General features: G+C 58.5%; 1 protein-coding gene across 2 annotated transcripts; it reads left to right on the top strand.

The window, feature by feature from the left end:
- Window positions 1–717: 717 nt before the first annotated feature.
- Window positions 718–14,095, top strand: ARPC1B (actin related protein 2/3 complex subunit 1B). Of its 2 annotated transcripts, none has more exons than XM_032872659.1 (10): window positions 718–840; window positions 7,828–7,904; window positions 8,606–8,710; window positions 9,129–9,351; window positions 10,047–10,154; window positions 11,330–11,536; window positions 11,623–11,698; window positions 12,421–12,626; window positions 13,410–13,500; window positions 13,769–14,095. In XM_032872659.1, the coding sequence occupies exons 2-10, from the start codon at window positions 7,841–7,843 to the stop codon at window positions 13,805–13,807; spliced, it is 1,119 nt and encodes a 372-aa protein (XP_032728550.1). In that variant the 5' UTR covers window positions 718–840; window positions 7,828–7,840; the 3' UTR covers window positions 13,808–14,095. The 2 variants fall into 2 exon arrangements, with proteins under 2 accessions (XP_032728550.1, XP_032728551.1); XM_032872660.1 differs by having other exon boundaries at window positions 774–839; window positions 7,824–7,904.
- The last annotated feature ends 1,358 nt before the right edge of the window (window positions 14,096–15,453 follow it).

The raw sequence follows: 15,453 nt of genomic DNA, 5'->3' as shown, positions 1-15,453 counted from the left end.
GCAGGGTGGGAGTCTTGGCCCCAGACCTCCTGAGTCCGGGAAGACCCGCACCGCACCTGCTGCCGGCCGCCTGGCTGACCCTGGGCGAGGGGACTCCCGGGGAGGGGCCTGGCCGGCTGGGAGGGCACAGCAGGATCTTCACCATGGTCTCCCCCGTCTCCCCAGCCCCCGGGCCACGTCTCCGCTGATGAGGCAGAGGCTAAGGACGGAAAGACTCCCAAATTCACGTGGTTGCAACGCCAGCCGGCAACTTAAAGGCGAGAAGCGGACGGCCGCGGAAGCAAAGAGCAAGGAGCCCTCCCTCAGAGAGGGAGCTGGGCCGGCCAGAGTCGCCGCAGGACGCCCGCGGGCAGCCCTGCCCCGGGCGCATTTTGCAGTGAGGGCGGGGGGTGGGGGTGTTGCGGCGGCAGGGGCCGGCGGCCCCGCCTCGCCTTCCTGCCCGCCGCGGGTTCCGGGCCTGCACTTTTTGCGCCCTGTGGGTATCAGCGCCCCGAGGAAGGATGGAGAGGGCGCTCTCTCCGCGGTGGGCACGTGTGCACTCCGCCCAGCTGCGGCTCTGGCTATGCGCCTCCCTGAGCCTCAGTTTCCCCACCCGTTAAGTTGCGAGGGGCGGTCGCGGAGGGTTTCTGGACTCCTGGGCGCCGCGCAGCCCCCACCCCGGATGGGTGGGCGGGGCCTAGGATCTGGCGGCCGCCACCCCGGTCGCCGCCCCCGTCCCCGCACGGCTGAGGCTGGGAGGCCCCGCCCCCCGCCCACGAGGAAGTGGCTGCGGCTCGGCGCGGGGCCCAGAGCCGGTTCGGCGCGTCGACTGCCCAGAGTCCGCGGCCGGGGCGCCGGGAGGTGAGGGACTTGGGGACCCCCCGGAGGGGAAGGGGCGCCCCCGGGGGAGGGGGCGGGGAGTTGCATGCAGGTGAGGAGGGTGCCGGGCGTCCGCAGACGTGGGGGCGCGGGGAGGGGGTGCCCGGGTGAAGGGGCACAGGGCTGGGAGCTTGCCAGGTGTGTGGGTCCGCCTGGAGGTGAGGGGACCACGCGATGGCGGGCCGGTTCCGGGGTGGGGGCCTCCTCCAGGCGAGGGAAATTCTGGGCTCCCTGCCCCCGGCGCCCTCGGGGCGGCCCCGGCCCCCGTGGTGCCGCCCCGGCCTCCTCCTCCCCGCCCCTGCCCCGCTGTCTGTCCCCCCGCTGTTTCGGGCCGGGAGGGCCCCACGCCCAATCACTTCCCCTCCATCCTCCAGCCTTCCGGGTTGCTCGGGCCGGGAAATGAGCTGGCGCCCCCGCCCACCTTGCCCCTCCCTCCTCCCCTCCCCCGCGCCACCTCCCCGGCCCCCAGCCCACCCCTACGCCCCTGGGGCCCGGGTTCGCGGTCCTCACCCGGAGGGGTTCCCGAACGCTGAGCGGAGCGGCCCCTCCTTGGCCCGCGGGGAAAGCAGCGGGGCCCGCCCAGGGCGGTGACAGTAACCCTGAAAAGACTAGCGGGAAGCCCCGGAACCAGCCTAGCGCAGGGACCGAGCAGGAGGCGCTCCCGGGGTTCTTCCAGGCTCTCTCCGGACTCCCCATGCCTGACAGGCAGTGCTGCCCAGTAGTTAAGGGCCTCTGGTACCGGGGTAAGAGTGCTAGCTTCCTCACTGGCCCATGACCTTAGCAAGCCATCTAACTTCCCTGGGCCTCAACCTATCTCATCTGTAAAATGGGGCGTCCTGAGGCTTATATGGAATAATGTGCGGAAGGCTCTTGGCAACATGCCTGGCACAGGGTACAGATGTGTGCTCTTAACTGTTGCCACTACCATCCACATTTATCAAAGTGTCTGGATGATGTTAACCTCTGAGATTTGGGGTCAGAATCCCAAACTGGGCCATGTGGGAGCTGTGTGGCTTGGAGCAAATCTTGGGTTTTTGTCTGAGTCTGTTTCCTTATGTACAAAATGAAGGTTAAAACAAACAAACACAAAACTACTTAACTTAGTCTTGCTTTCAGGGGTAAAAGAGAATGTATGTCCAAGCCTTGGCTAAAAATACCAAGCATTTAAAGGTGCTGGTAAAGGTAGTTTGTGTGTGTCTTTGTGTGTAATCCACTACCTCCTTTTGGATAGTTAAACGGTATCCCAACATGTTAGTGTCACAGTTTACTCTTGCCATATTTGTAGTCATCTGGATTTTTCCACACTTCCATCATTCTAAAGGGGGTTATTATGAACATGTTTGTTTTTAAAAAAAAAAAATGTCAGTGGTTATTTTCTTAGCACCAAAATGAATTTATGCCACCAAAGAGTGTTAATTTTTAAGTTCCTGTTCATATTATTCTGTTTGTTCCGACCCAGTTGTTGAATTGTTATCGTATTGCTCTCAGAAAGGCTGAACAAATTAGTAACAAATGAGTTTCTCCACAACTCTGCCAACATTGCGTTTTATGTGTTTTTGGATTTTGTTTTGTTTGGATTGCTTTATTAATAAGTTTTATGGTGCCTTTCTAGGATTGTTTTCATTTATATTTCTTGACTTTTGTTTGTAAGACTTCAGGAGCAGACCTGGGGAGGAGGTATTAGCTGGTCTAAGAGGGGTGGCAAGGGCTACTCCATATACACAGGAAGTTGAGTAACTGCTTAGCACGTGTGCAAAATGGCTTGCTGGCAGCTCCCTGGAGCGCCTGAGCTGGGTGGGGACTTCCCTGAGTGCCTGTAGGGCCAAGATCCTGCTCCAGACTGCTCCTTCCTGGCTTAGCCTCAGATACAGCCAAACCTCTGGCTTCAGAGAAGCCTGGCCAAGCTTCTCTGAAAGCAATGAGGAACCTTACAGCTGGTACCTTGTTCACCCCAGCCTTTCCTGATCCAGATGTGAAGGAAGTATTGGCTGAGGCTTCCAGCCAGTATGGAGAGAGGCAGAATTTGCCCCCAGCACTGTAAGGAAGGAGCACTAAGCCAGGCTTTTCCTGGCTTGCTCTGCTTTGGAGGGGAGCTGAGTTCTTCCTAAATGCTCGGAGACAACCTTCTAGAGTTCAGGTTTCCAAGCTTTGCTAATCATTGACCCTAATCAGGAAGAAGGAAAAAAAAAAAAAACTGAGCATATACTCCCCAGTAAATATTTTAAAATTGCATACATATGCCACTGAGATAATAAAGCCTATTTCTTATAGCCCATCCCCTAAAGGAAAGGATGGGATTCATTCGACCACATTTAAGAAATATTATTGAGCACTTGTTATGTGTGCCAGGCACTCTAGTTGGTGCTGGGGATACGTGGGTGGACAGAGCACATACCCTATCCCTAGGGAGCTTACCTCCCTATCCCAGTGCCTGGTCTCTGGCAACCCCCGCAGGGAAACCCACACCCTACTTTGGAGACCCAAACCCCCTCCCAGACTTCAGGCCACTCTTCCTGTGCTGCCCCAGCTCCGGGTGATGTCCCGCCCATTCATACTGAGTGTTCACTGTGTGCTGGAAGGATGCCGGGGATAGGGCTACTGGGAACACGGAGATCCTGTCTTGAGGCTGGCAGAGGGGAGGCAGGCGGAGAAAACTCAGCATTTGGCCCACACTTCCCCAGCCTCTGTTTTTGGGGTAATGAGGCACAGATCCCACCATATGGATTCCTAGTCCCAACACCGTACCCAGAGTGCCTTCCTCCCTTTGTCCCCAGAAGACCAACGGGCCCATGGTGCTGGCTCACAGGGCTGCAGTGTTAAGTGGCGGCGGGCGGGGGGGTGGGGGGGTGGGGTGTCGGAGGCCATGACTTCAGCCTGCCTTTGTCTCCCCCTTGAGCCATTGCTGAGGTATTGTGTTGTCAACACACTTGGGCAAAGCAACTCTAATTGCATATTCTTTAGGGGGACTGGCTGGCGGTGGGTGCTAGCCCCCTCCCCCACCCACAGAAGTTTCCTGGGAACTATGAAGTCAGAGTTGTGCGGGAGGGTGGCTCAGTGTGAAGGCAGCCTCACTGTGTCTGACCACCGGGAACAATCCACTGATTCTCCTCTTGGAGGATGTATCCCTGAGGCAACAGTGGCCAGAGAAGCTACTCCCCTCTCTGGGTTACCACTTCCTCATTGCTGACTTGGGGGTTGGGAGTCATTGCTGAGGCCCTGCTGTTTTAGTTGCTTTGCAGAAATTATGAAAAAGTTATGAAAAGGGGAAGATGCACCTCTTCTCTCCCACCCCCTTCCCCTGTAAATACCCCAAGTCCCTTTAAGGTGTTAGTTAATGCAGCGTACTATGAGTATTTCTGCCTGAATTCATGCTAAAGTGTGATTGGCTGATAGATGTGGTCTGAGCCTCCCCTCATCATCCTGCCTGTCCCACTGTGCCTGTGGCCGTCTTTATCAGCCACCTTCCTCTCCCACTTGAGGACCTTTGGGTCCTAAGAAACAATGGTCAGGGTTCTTGCCTGTGTTACTAGTATGGGGGCTGCTGTCTTCAGAACACCCCACCTCTCCATCCTCACAGCCCGGAACTCTGGAACATCACACTAGACAGGCTTTTTAGAGCCTGGCCCCCAGGTCTAGATAGATACTCTTGCCCAAGACCCAACAAGAAGCAGAGACACCCGGCCACACAGTCTGGGCCCAATGGAGCTGGGAAGTTAATTCTGCAGACAAGCTGTGGGCCCAGAGACCCTCAGGGGTGTAGCCACGGGGCTTCTTCCTTCTGGGCCAGTGGGGCTGAAGGGGTGGGGGGGTGGTTGGCCTTCACAGCACCGGCAGGAGCCCGGCCAGGGTGTGGAAGTGGGCCTCTGGCCTTCTCTCCGCCCCACTGGCGACCTTGGAGAATGAGGGTGGGCAGATTAGCACGGATAGCCCTGGTCCTCCCACTCCTTAGTCTTGTCATCTGTGGTGTGGATGGTGACGAAGTTCTCCAGCCAAGCTGGATGCCTGTGCTGCCCTGGCCAGTGGCACCAGAAGTGCTGGGGGAAGTCCCCATCAGGCCTGCTGACCTAAGCTGAGGGACCCGAAGTGCCACTTCCGGGGGCCTTTATCTTCCACGGAGAGGCCTTATAAGGAGAGGCTGGGGAAGCGGCCGTGGTGGGAGCTGTGTGCTTGTGTGTGCGCGTGCAAGGCTGGACACATGGGAGCGTGCAGGGGCAGTGTGCTTGTGTGCAAGGCTGAACATGGAGAACGTGGAGGCAGTGTGGTTGTATGCGTGTGCAAGACGACACGTGGAAACATGCGGGAGCATTGTGCTTGTGTGCCTGTACAAAGCTGAACAGGCAGGAGCATGTGGGAGCAGTGTGCTTGTGTGTGTGTGTGCAAGGCTGAACTCATGAGAGCAGTGTGCGTGTGTGTGCACAGCTGAACACATGGGAGCATGCAGGGCAGTGTGCTTGTGTGCGTTTGTGAGTCTGAACACGAGAGCGGTGTGTGTGCATGAACACATGGTAACACAGAGCAGTGTGCTTGTGCACGTGTGTGAGGCTGAACACGCGTGAGCGTGTGTGGCCTGAGCCTGGGCTGCAGCTGTGTCCGCTTTCTCTGCCTCAGCAGTATTGATCAAGGACCCACTTGGTGCCCTTGGTGCTCCAGGCACATCCCTGTCCTGTACCTGCACATGTATCTTTGTACCCCTGAGACCTGGGCTGCCCCAGGAACCTTCCAGAAATTCCTGCTATAAATGAAAACAGGTTTTGGATCTGGGGTGAGCAGGAGGAGCAGGGCCCACAAGACGGTAACTGGGGGTCAGGAAGCCAGGCCCAGCAGGATATGGGGGGCTGCCTGGGGCAGGCTGGTCCCTGAGCCCTGGATCTCTCGGGGGACAGTGGGCTACATGCAGCCAGTCCCTCTCTTGCGGCTGGGCCCCAACTCCACGCTGTGCCTTCCAGCAGAGCCTCATGTAAACAGGTGGCCATTCCCCTGAGGGGCCGGGGAGGTGCCCAGTAAGTTTCCTGGGGTGTTTGGGGCTCAAGCCCAGGGCTGGGGTGAAGCCATCCTTTAGCCTAGTCCGTGAGCTGCAAACCTGCCAACCCGTTCCTGGTGACACCTGCCAGGTGTGAGGTGGGTAGTTTCCCCCTCGCTGAACCTCAGCCTCTCTGTTCTGTCCTCTGGGGCTGTGGCATCTGAGCACTAAAGTCAAGAACACTTGGGGGCGGGGGATGGGTGAAATAGGAGAAAGCGACTACGGGCACACTCGTCTTGATGAGCGCGGAGTACCATGCAGAATTGAGTCACTAGGCTGTACCAGAAGCTAATGTAGCACTGTGCTAATAATCCTGGAATTAAAAAAAAGAGAGAGAGAAAGATGCCTGGACTGCTTAGAGCTGGCAAGGGAGGAGCATGCTGGATATGTTGGGTGGTTGGGGGAGGGTTGCTTTTTTTTTTTTTTTTTTTTTTAATTTTAAGTCCTCTCTACACCCACCACGGGGCTTGAACACACCACCCGAAGTTCAAGAGTCGCATGCTCTACTGACTGAGCCAGCCAGACGCCCCCACAGTTTAACTTTTTAATAAAGAACTTCCTCTCCTGGGCACTAGTGACATTATACAGTTGTGTTCATCACGTACTTAGGGAGCAGCTACTACGTGCCAAGCACTTAGGCCCTGGGTAGAGCACGGTGGGCAAGACCAGTGAGAGCTGTGTGCATCCAGCTCGTCGGTCCCAGCTGGGGGGAGCCGCAGGTGCAGCGAATGAGTACAGAGTGACAGATGGTCAGTGGTGATTCTCTGCGGGGAGTTTTCCCTCCGGGAATAGGGAGCCCCGGGGTAGGCTGAGGTGGCAGCCTTGGAACACAGACCTAAAGTGCAGCAGTGCGGGCTTAGCAGGCAGGTGTGCAGTCAGGGGAGCTCTGGGGGCCTGGGGAACAGCCAGTGCAAAGGCCTGAGCCCCGTGGGCCCTGGGATCAGCCGCTGAGTGGGGGAGACAGACGCCCACACGGGTGGGTTGTGGCTGGGTGTTCCCCCGTGCGAGGTGCGTCTCGTGAACACCCGAATGTGTGCCAGGCATGGCTTAATGTCTTATTTTACCCTCTCAACACCTCTGGGGGCAGGATTCCTGTTCCTGTGGGGCAGATGTGGACACTGAGGTTCCGAGGGGTGAGCGATACGCCCAGGGTCAGTGACTGGCGGCAAGCAGTGCGGCAGGCTGAGTGGGGAAGTAGGGGAGAGCACAGGTTTGAGAAGTCAAGTTCACCTGGGGTCTTTCCAGTTGAGTAGGACTTTGCCAAATGGAACAGGGTGGGCAGAGCTGGGCAGGGAGGGGATGGGGGGGAGGAACTGCCCCTCCCCCACTCGTGTGTATCCCACCCCACTTCAGGCTCAGGGGAATTTCAGAGGCAGGGGAGGAAGGGGTCTGTGTGTCGGTCTGTGCCCTCACCTGCAGGCCCCTGCAGACCAGCTTCCTGCCCTCCCTCCTGAAATCCAGAGCTCTGGGTGTGGGAGGCTGCCTGCTGTGTGCTGGGCACCGCTCTCCTTTCGGCCTCACTCCATCCTTAAAAAAAAAAAAAAAATTTTTTTTTTTTTTTTTTTTTTAATTTATTTGAGAGCAAGACCATGAGTGCGGGGTATGGGGTGAATGGTGGAGGGAGAGGGACAAGCAGACCCTTCACTGAGCAGGGAGCCTGATGTGGGCTCGATCCCCACCCTGAGATCGTGACCTGAGCAGAAGGCAGATGCTTAATGGACTGAGCCACCCAGGCATCCCTCACTCCATCCTTCTGAGGGAGATGCCCTCTATCCTGGAGGAAACTGAGGCACAGATGATGAGGGACACCTGACCTGAAACAGGGTTAGCACACCCCACTCAAGGGAAGACCAGGCTGGCCCCTGCTGCCCTCCCACAAGGTTGGCTGGGGCCTGTTCTGGGGTCAGAGACAGGGATTGACTGGGGGTCCCTTCGTCTCTCGGGCGCAGGAGCTAAGCAGCCATGGCGTACCACAGCTTCCTGGTGGAGCCCATCAGCTGCCATGCCTGGAACAAGGACCGCACCCGTGAGTGCTGCTGCCACAGGATGATGTGGGGGGGGAGCGGGAGCCCCCGGAGTGCGTGCGGGCGGGCGGCACAGCAGCTGGGCGCCCTAGACTGTGGTCTCTGAGGGTTGGATGTCCCCTTCCTTCACCTCTGGTCCCAAGGATGTAAGAGGGGTTGGACGAGTTCTGGCCACACACAGGGGCAGCTGGTGAGGGGGGCCGTCGGGGGGTGGAGGGGAGAGTGCGGCCCCATGCTGGGCCAGGCCCTGCTGCAGATGCCACTGGGGCTCCCAGGCTGGAGTGAGAAATGAAGATGGCTTGGAGAGAAACACACAGGACGAGGGAAAGCATTGGGAGGCAGAGGCGCTGGCTTAGAAAAGGCGGCCACGGAGGTCTTTTGAGGGAGGTAAAGGAGGCAGCCATGCCAAGACCTTGCGGCAGGAGAGCCTGGCACTGTCCGGAGCAGCAAGGATCTCAGGGCTAGAGATGGGGAGCAGAGAGTAGTAGCGGGAGGGGAAGTCATGAGATTGCTGTGGGGATGCCTGTGGTTAATGGGTGCAGGTGAAGGATGGCTAGTCCCAGGGGAGGGGTCTCAAGGTGCTTCAGGGAGCCCTGCACCAAAGCAGAGGGGTGAAGGGTGTTCCTGGGAGAGGGTCTTGAGTAAATGGGGAATCTGGGCACTCACACCTCCTCCTCCCTACCCCCACCCTTCTTTCCTACAGAGATTGCCATCTGCCCCAACAACCACGAGGTGCACATCTATGAGAAGAGCGGGGCCAAGTGGGTCAAGGTGCACGAGCTCAAGGAGCACAATGGGCAGGTGACAGGTACGGCAGCCTGACTCTGAAAAAGAGATGGGATGGGAAGGTCCAGCCAGTCATCCTATCCTATCAGGTAGGATAGTTTGGGTTGCAAGTAACACAACCCTAATTCGAACTGGCTCAAGTTATAAAGGGATCATGTTGGCTCACATTACTGAAAAACTAAAGAGGTTTCTGAGTTTCAGGAAAGGCTCGATCCAGCATCTCAGTTCAACATTGCCAAGGACCCATTTCTTTTCCGTCTCTTGGCTTTCCAGCCTGTTTGGTAATACTTTGGAGAGCTGTAACACTCTCAGTATTAGTTCTAGTGGCAGCCCCGGGAGCAGCCTGTATCCACATTGTGGCCTCTAAGCCCCTCCTGCATGGATGCCAGGGAGCCTTTCTGCTTGGAATGACTTCAGCCTGTTTTCTCACCATCTCACAGGCATCGACTGGGCCCCTGAGAGTAACCGGATCGTGACCTGTGGCACAGACCGCAATGCCTACGTGTGGACGCTGAAGGGCCGCACGTGGAAGCCCACACTCGTCATCCTGCGGATCAACCGTGCTGCTCGCTGTGTGCGCTGGGCACCCCAGGAGAACAAGTTCGCTGTGGGTAGTGGCTCCCGTGTCATCTCCATCTGCTATTTTGAGCAGGAAAATGACTGGTAGGTGCCTGGGCAGGGGCAGGATGGGTTGGAAGGGCTCCTGGGGCTGCAGACCTAATGGTGGCAGGACTAGTGTCCCAGAGAGCACTGGACAGGGTTCAGGAGCCCTGTTCGCATGACCCTGGGGAAGTATGTCCTCTCTGGACCTTGTAGTTGAGGCGACAGGCACTTGCACAACTCTGTCTCATTACTAAGGGCACAGATCACCCCAGCACCCCTTCTGTGGGCATTGCTTAAAGCCCCACACACTCGCTTGCATGGACTCCCTGACAGCCCCCTGGACTGGGCTTCTGTTGTCCCCATTTTTCAGATGAGCGAAGGCAGGCCCTGAGCTCAGGTCACTTGTCTGAGATGTCCAGCCTGTCATGTTCCAGGGCCACATCCTCTTTTCCCCTGGGTCCCTGAGGGCAGAGGCTAGGCTGGAGTCTGAGAGACTGAAGATTGAATTTTACCCTGGCCAGTTAGCTGCCATATGACTGAGCCTGCCCCAGGCTTGCTGTGAGGTTTCAATTAGGCCGCCAGGGATTGAGTTCCCAGCTGGAGGGGACCCACACCCCACTGGCCTGATCCAGGCCTCTCCCTTCGGAGAAACTGGGGGTTCTGCAGGTCCCTGAGAATGTGGAGTCCCTGGGGCACTGGGGACTTGGGTGCGGAGACTGCCAGTCCCCCTCCCCTCTACCTGTCCGTGTTTCCAGGTGGGTTTGCAAGCACATCAAGAAGCCGATTCGCTCCACGGTGCTCAGCCTGGACTGGCACCCCAACAACGTGCTGCTGGCCGCGGGCTCCTGTGACTTCAAGTGCAGGTAAGCAGGGGCCTCCCTGATACCAGCACAGGAGCCGGGGTAGAGGGAGCCCCGCGCCCTGCCTTCCAGACCCACTCTGCCACCAGCAGGGTAACCTGGGGCCTCGGTCCGGCATCTGTGAGGTTTCTGGGGGGTTGCCACTGGGTCCTGTCTCCAGCCCTCAGAGTGTTGGCAGGTTGCAGCCCTGGCTACTGCTTCATGTCAGCAAGGACACTTTCCCAGGCCCTCCTCTCCTTCAGTTGCCTTATCTTCCGTCTCAAGGACAGTGAGTGGGGGGACCTGTCTCACACTGGCATACATGACTGGGCTTACACCAATCTGCCTCATCATCTTGGGCCTGGAACGCAGCGTCCCCAGTTGCCGCTGGCTCTTTGTGCTGGTGGGCATAGCACCCGTGAGCCTGCTGAGCCCTTTGGCTCCCAGCTCCAGACAGGTGGCCTGGGTCTCCGCCTGGGAAAGGCTGCGGCAGGCCCCAGGGACTCCTCTGGAGGCCCTGGCCAGGAGAGGGTGACGTCCCACTGAGGCTCCGTTGGTGGGTGGGGAGCTGATCTGCCCGGTGCCCCCGTGCTGGCCCTGGGACAGAGCGAGGACGTCAGCATGTGGGAAAGTGGTGTACTGGGTAGAGCTGGCAGGGAAGACGGCTGGCCTGATTTAAGGTGCAGAGCAGGGGCGCCTGGGTGGCTCAGTGGGTTAAGCCTCTGCCTTTGGCTCAGGTCATGATCTCAGGGTCTTGGGATTGAGCCCCACATTGGGAATCTCTGCTCAGCAGGGAGCCTGCTCCCCACCCCACCACCTGCCTGCCTTCCTACTTGTGATCTCTGTCAAATAACTAAAATCTTTAAAAAAAAAAAAAGTGTGGAGCAGGGAGGAGGAGGGGCATTCTAGTGGCTGGCTGTGGAGTGGAGGCACCTGCATGATGGGGACCAGGACACCCCCCGGGGCCGTGTCAGCTGTGCACAGTCAGGCCGCAGAGGAGGGCCCAGGAGTGCCCAGGACACGGACTGCACCAGGAGGGCCCTGAAGCCCACACTCATCTGAGTGAAGACGCAGGTCACAAAAAGCCAGCTCTGGTGCCAGCCAGGTCTAGTGCCCACCAGCTCCCAGCTGGGCACTCTGGCCTCCCCAGGCCCCGGACCCCCTCGGTCACCACGGCTTCTCTTGGTCTCTCCTGGCAGGATCTTCTCGGCCTACATCAAGGAGGTGGAGGAGCGGCCAGCACCCACCCCATGGGGCTCTAAGATGCCCTTCGGGGAGCTGATGTTTGAGTCCAGCAGTAGCTGCGGCTGGGTGCACGGCGTCTGCTTTTCCGCCAGCGGCAGCCGTGTGGCCTGGGTCAGCCACGACAGCACCGTGTGCCTGGCTGATGCCGACAAGAAAATGGCGTGAGTACAGGACCCCGGGGTCAGGGGGCAACCAAGGCCCAGAGCAGAAGGGGCTGGAGCGACTGACCTCTCTCTCTTTCTCTCAGAGTCGCGACTCTGGCTTCTGAAACGCTGCCACTGCTGGCCCTGACCTTCATCACAGACAACAGTCTGGTGGCAGCGGTGAGGCAGGGAGGGGGGCAGAAAGGGGGTGGTGCCAGTTAGACCTGCTCCCCACCGGTCTCCCCCCACCTTCTCTTCCTCCTTGGGCAGAACGGGCTGCCTTCTGCTGTAACAAGGCCCTGGTGGCAACGCTTACCGCAGTGCAGGTGTTGGGGGGGGCCTGCTCAGTGCAGGGGAGCTGCGTCCCCCTCATGTGCCCCAGTTGCCATGGAGGGAGGGGGAGGCGGGGAATCATGCCCTGGAGCCTGAGGTCTCTGCTTACACCGTACGGGCGGGTGCGGGGGCTGAACAGTCGTCCCGGGCATCCAGAAGGGTGCCGCTCTCCTCCCCCTGCCCACCCTCTTTACCCCTCGTCCCCCCTCAGCAAACACACTCGAGTCCCAGACGGGGGTCGGCCTGCTTTGCCTCCAGAAGCGTGCAGCGTGGGGTATTGTCCCAGAGCAGTGTAACCAGCTGGGCAGGACATAACATCCCTGAGCTTCCAGGGGAAGGAGGCCGCCCCCAGATGCTCCCCCCGACACCAGCACCTGGTCCCTTTCTGTATACCCGGGTGGGCCCGGCTGTCTCCGGGCTGGCATGGGCTTCCCCATAGCTCCACCCAAGTCCTGCCACCAGACGCCCTTGGTATCGTGCCTTGTCTCCAGACTGTTTCCCGGTGCATAAGATGGGGGTGCTGTGCCCGCCCTTGGCCACGCTCCCATGACATCCCCGCCCTGTTACAGGGCCACGACTGCTTCCCAGTGCTGTTTACCTACGATGGCACCACAGGGACTCTGAGCTTCGGTGGGCGGCTGGACGTGCCCAAGCAGAGCTCACAGCGTGGCCTGACGGCCCGAGAGCGCTTCCAGAACCTGGACAAGAAGGCGAGCTCAGATGGCAGCGTGGCCTCCGGTGCTGGCCTGGACTCGCTGCATAAGAACAGTGTGAGGTGAGGGCGGAACCAACCTTGACTCTCCCCGCAGCAGCGTCGGGGGCGGGGGGTCCTGACTTGGGAAGCGGGGCGACCTCTAGGTAGCACAAAAACAGCATTAGGTGAGGGCAGTGCAGGCGCTGTGCTCTGCGTTTTTAGGACATGGTGGTCTGGGGATCATCACAGTTCTCTGGGGCAACCAGGCCCATGGGGCAGAGCCATGGCTCCTGCGGCCGCCCCTCTGAGCAGTGAGGCAGGATGACGCGTGAGAAACTGTCCCCAACGCCCCAGTCCTGCCAGCCCCAGGTGTCCACCCACGGCCAACCAGGGACAAGTACGGCGGGACTTCCTAACCAGCACCCCCCCGCCAGGGGAACCCCCGTGGCCATCATCTCCAGTGTCATTTTTGGACCCAACGCCTGAGCCCGGCTTTCAGGACTCGGAACGACCCTATGGGTCCTCCCAGCCCCTGGTTTTACCTTCCCCCGATCCTGCTACAAGCCTGTCACCCTGGACATTCCCCACACAATGTGGGATTCGTGCCCTGCCTGGCCTCTGCACAACCTGTTCCATTTGCCTAGGCTTCCCTGCCGCTCCTCCAAGCAGACTCGGGAGCCCCATCCTCTGCAGCCCTCCGCGGCCCGCTCCCCGGGCTCTCTGTGGGGCACACCCCACCTGCACAGCCCAGCACTTCTCACCAGAGTTGGCTGACCTGAAGGGTGGGAGCTCCTGGAGGCGGGTGGGCCCCAGTCCAGCAAAGGGCTCCGGCTGGGACCCATCAAGCTCTCCTCCTCTATGCAGCCAGATCTCGGTGCTCAGCGGGGGGAAGGCCAAGTGCTCCCAGTTCTGCACCACAGGAATGGATGGCGGCATGAGCATCTGGGATGTGAAGGTGAGTCCTAGCCCACCCTGGCCCTTCCTCCTTGATTCCTCCAGGAGGAAGGCACTGCTTGGACTGAAGGTGGTGGGAGATGAGGGGCCACTCCCTAGGGCACCTCCCTTTAGGGCTGGGACTCAAATCCAGGTCTGCCTGACTCAAAGACCAGGTTCTCTGTCCTCTGGCAGGTTGGGGCTGGGCTGGCTAGGGGCCAGGTCCCTGGGGGTGGGGGAGGTGGGGGACAGCTGCAAACCAGACTGTCTGTTCTGCTGTCTCCTTCCAGAGCCTGGAATCAGCCTTGAAGGACCTCAAGATCAAATGACCTGTGACACAGAGTTTGCCCTCATCCCAGCTGCTGGGGGAGGGGGTCAGGGAGGCTAAGGGTCGCTTTGCTGAATTTTTCTAGGGTAGCAGTTTGGGTTCCCCTGGGGACTGCTCCAGGCAGAGGGGAGGGAGGGGTGGGAAGCTTTTCTTAACTATTGAAGGAACATGTGCCTTTTTCTTATAAAGAGATGCTTTCATTTATTGTTAAAAATGTTCTCAAAGCACTGTGCTGGTCATAAACTGCTTCAACAACGTGATGTAATAAAAAAGCAGTCTCAGAGCTGGTCTCCTGTGTTTGGGAGAAGTGCATGTTCGCACGGGAACAGGTCCCTTCTGCTCTACCGACAGAATTGATCCTGAAGCCCAAGGGCCTTCTCACCGCTCCCCTTTTCCCCCCACAGTCCAGCAAGGGCACGGCCAGACCCCGGGTGGCTTCCTGTCACTGGGGAGTCAGATTCCCAGACCAGACTTGCACATTCCAGGCTGCTTCTGGGTTTTAATGGAAATTGGTTTCTCTGCTTGATGTCTGCAGCTGGTTTCTGATAAATGCACATCACTTCCTAAGACAGTTTCCCCCCGTTCCTGTTTGGTTCAGAGGGCCTTTTCCGTTTAACACGTGCTCCTCAGGTCCCTATTTATTCAGTCACAGCCAGGTACTGCGTTACATCCACAGATCTGGCCTTACATTTGCAGGACGGAGGGCACCCAAACACGCCTTCTCCTGGACTGCTCTAGGGCCCTTCCCTCAGGACAGCCCCCAGTCAGAAGAGGCCCCCACTGACTCTCAAATCACAAGACAGAAATTCTAAGATCCAGGAGACAAGCCACACAACTCCTCTCACTCTAAATGCTTGCCAGGCCCCCCCAGCCCTTACCAGCCCTCTGTTAAGTGACCTTCTGGTCCTGGAGCTGACTGGACTGTTGTCAGGGCCTGGAAGGCCAGGGAGGTGTCCACATACCTTTTCTTTTTTAATAGCTTCACCTCAGGGCTGAGAAGTGGCCCCTGGATATCCGTGTTCTTCGGAGACCCTGACGAGCGGGACAAGCAGCAAGCGTGCTCTTGTTCAGCTGCAGAGGCCTCGTGGATGTCAACTGTCTGCCCTTGTTATAGACAGAGTACTTGGCTTAAAACTGACACGTTCAATCTTTTGCTTCTAAGAAGAAGGAAAAGACATTAGAGGACACGGTAGGATAGGGTCGGGCTCCTGCAACAGGTGGGAAGGGCCATCAGGGAAGGAGGGTCCTGTTCGGTGACGGACAGGTCACCAGTGGACACCAGGACCACGGGCCAGGCTTTCCGGGCTTTCCTCTGCACCCCACCCCACTGGATGTTGAGGACAGTGGCGGGGACAGGCAGCTCATAGTCTCTGGCAGTTGATAACGACAACCCAGTGTTGGGGTCGGGGGAGAAGAGGAGGAATTATGACGGAGTTAAGATTCCAGGCAAGTGATAACATGCAAGAAGGGCTGTGAGTGGGGCGCCTGGGTGGCTCAGTGGGTTAAGCCTCTGCCTTCGGCTCAGGTCATGATCTCAGGGTCCTGGGATTGAGGCCCAAATTGGGCTCTGCTCAGCAGGGAGCCTGCTTCCCCCCACCTCTCTGCCTGCCTCTCTGCCTGCTTGTGATCTCTCTGTCAAATAAATAA

The sequence above is a fragment of the Lontra canadensis genome, unplaced genomic scaffold (assembly GCF_010015895.1).
Source record: "Lontra canadensis isolate GAN:19392208 unplaced genomic scaffold, GSC_riverotter_1.0 scaffold45, whole genome shotgun sequence".
NCBI lineage: Eukaryota > Metazoa > Chordata > Mammalia > Carnivora > Mustelidae > Lontra > Lontra canadensis.
The sequence above is the reverse complement of the archived record's forward strand: the minus strand, read 5'-3'. Positions and strand labels throughout refer to the sequence as shown.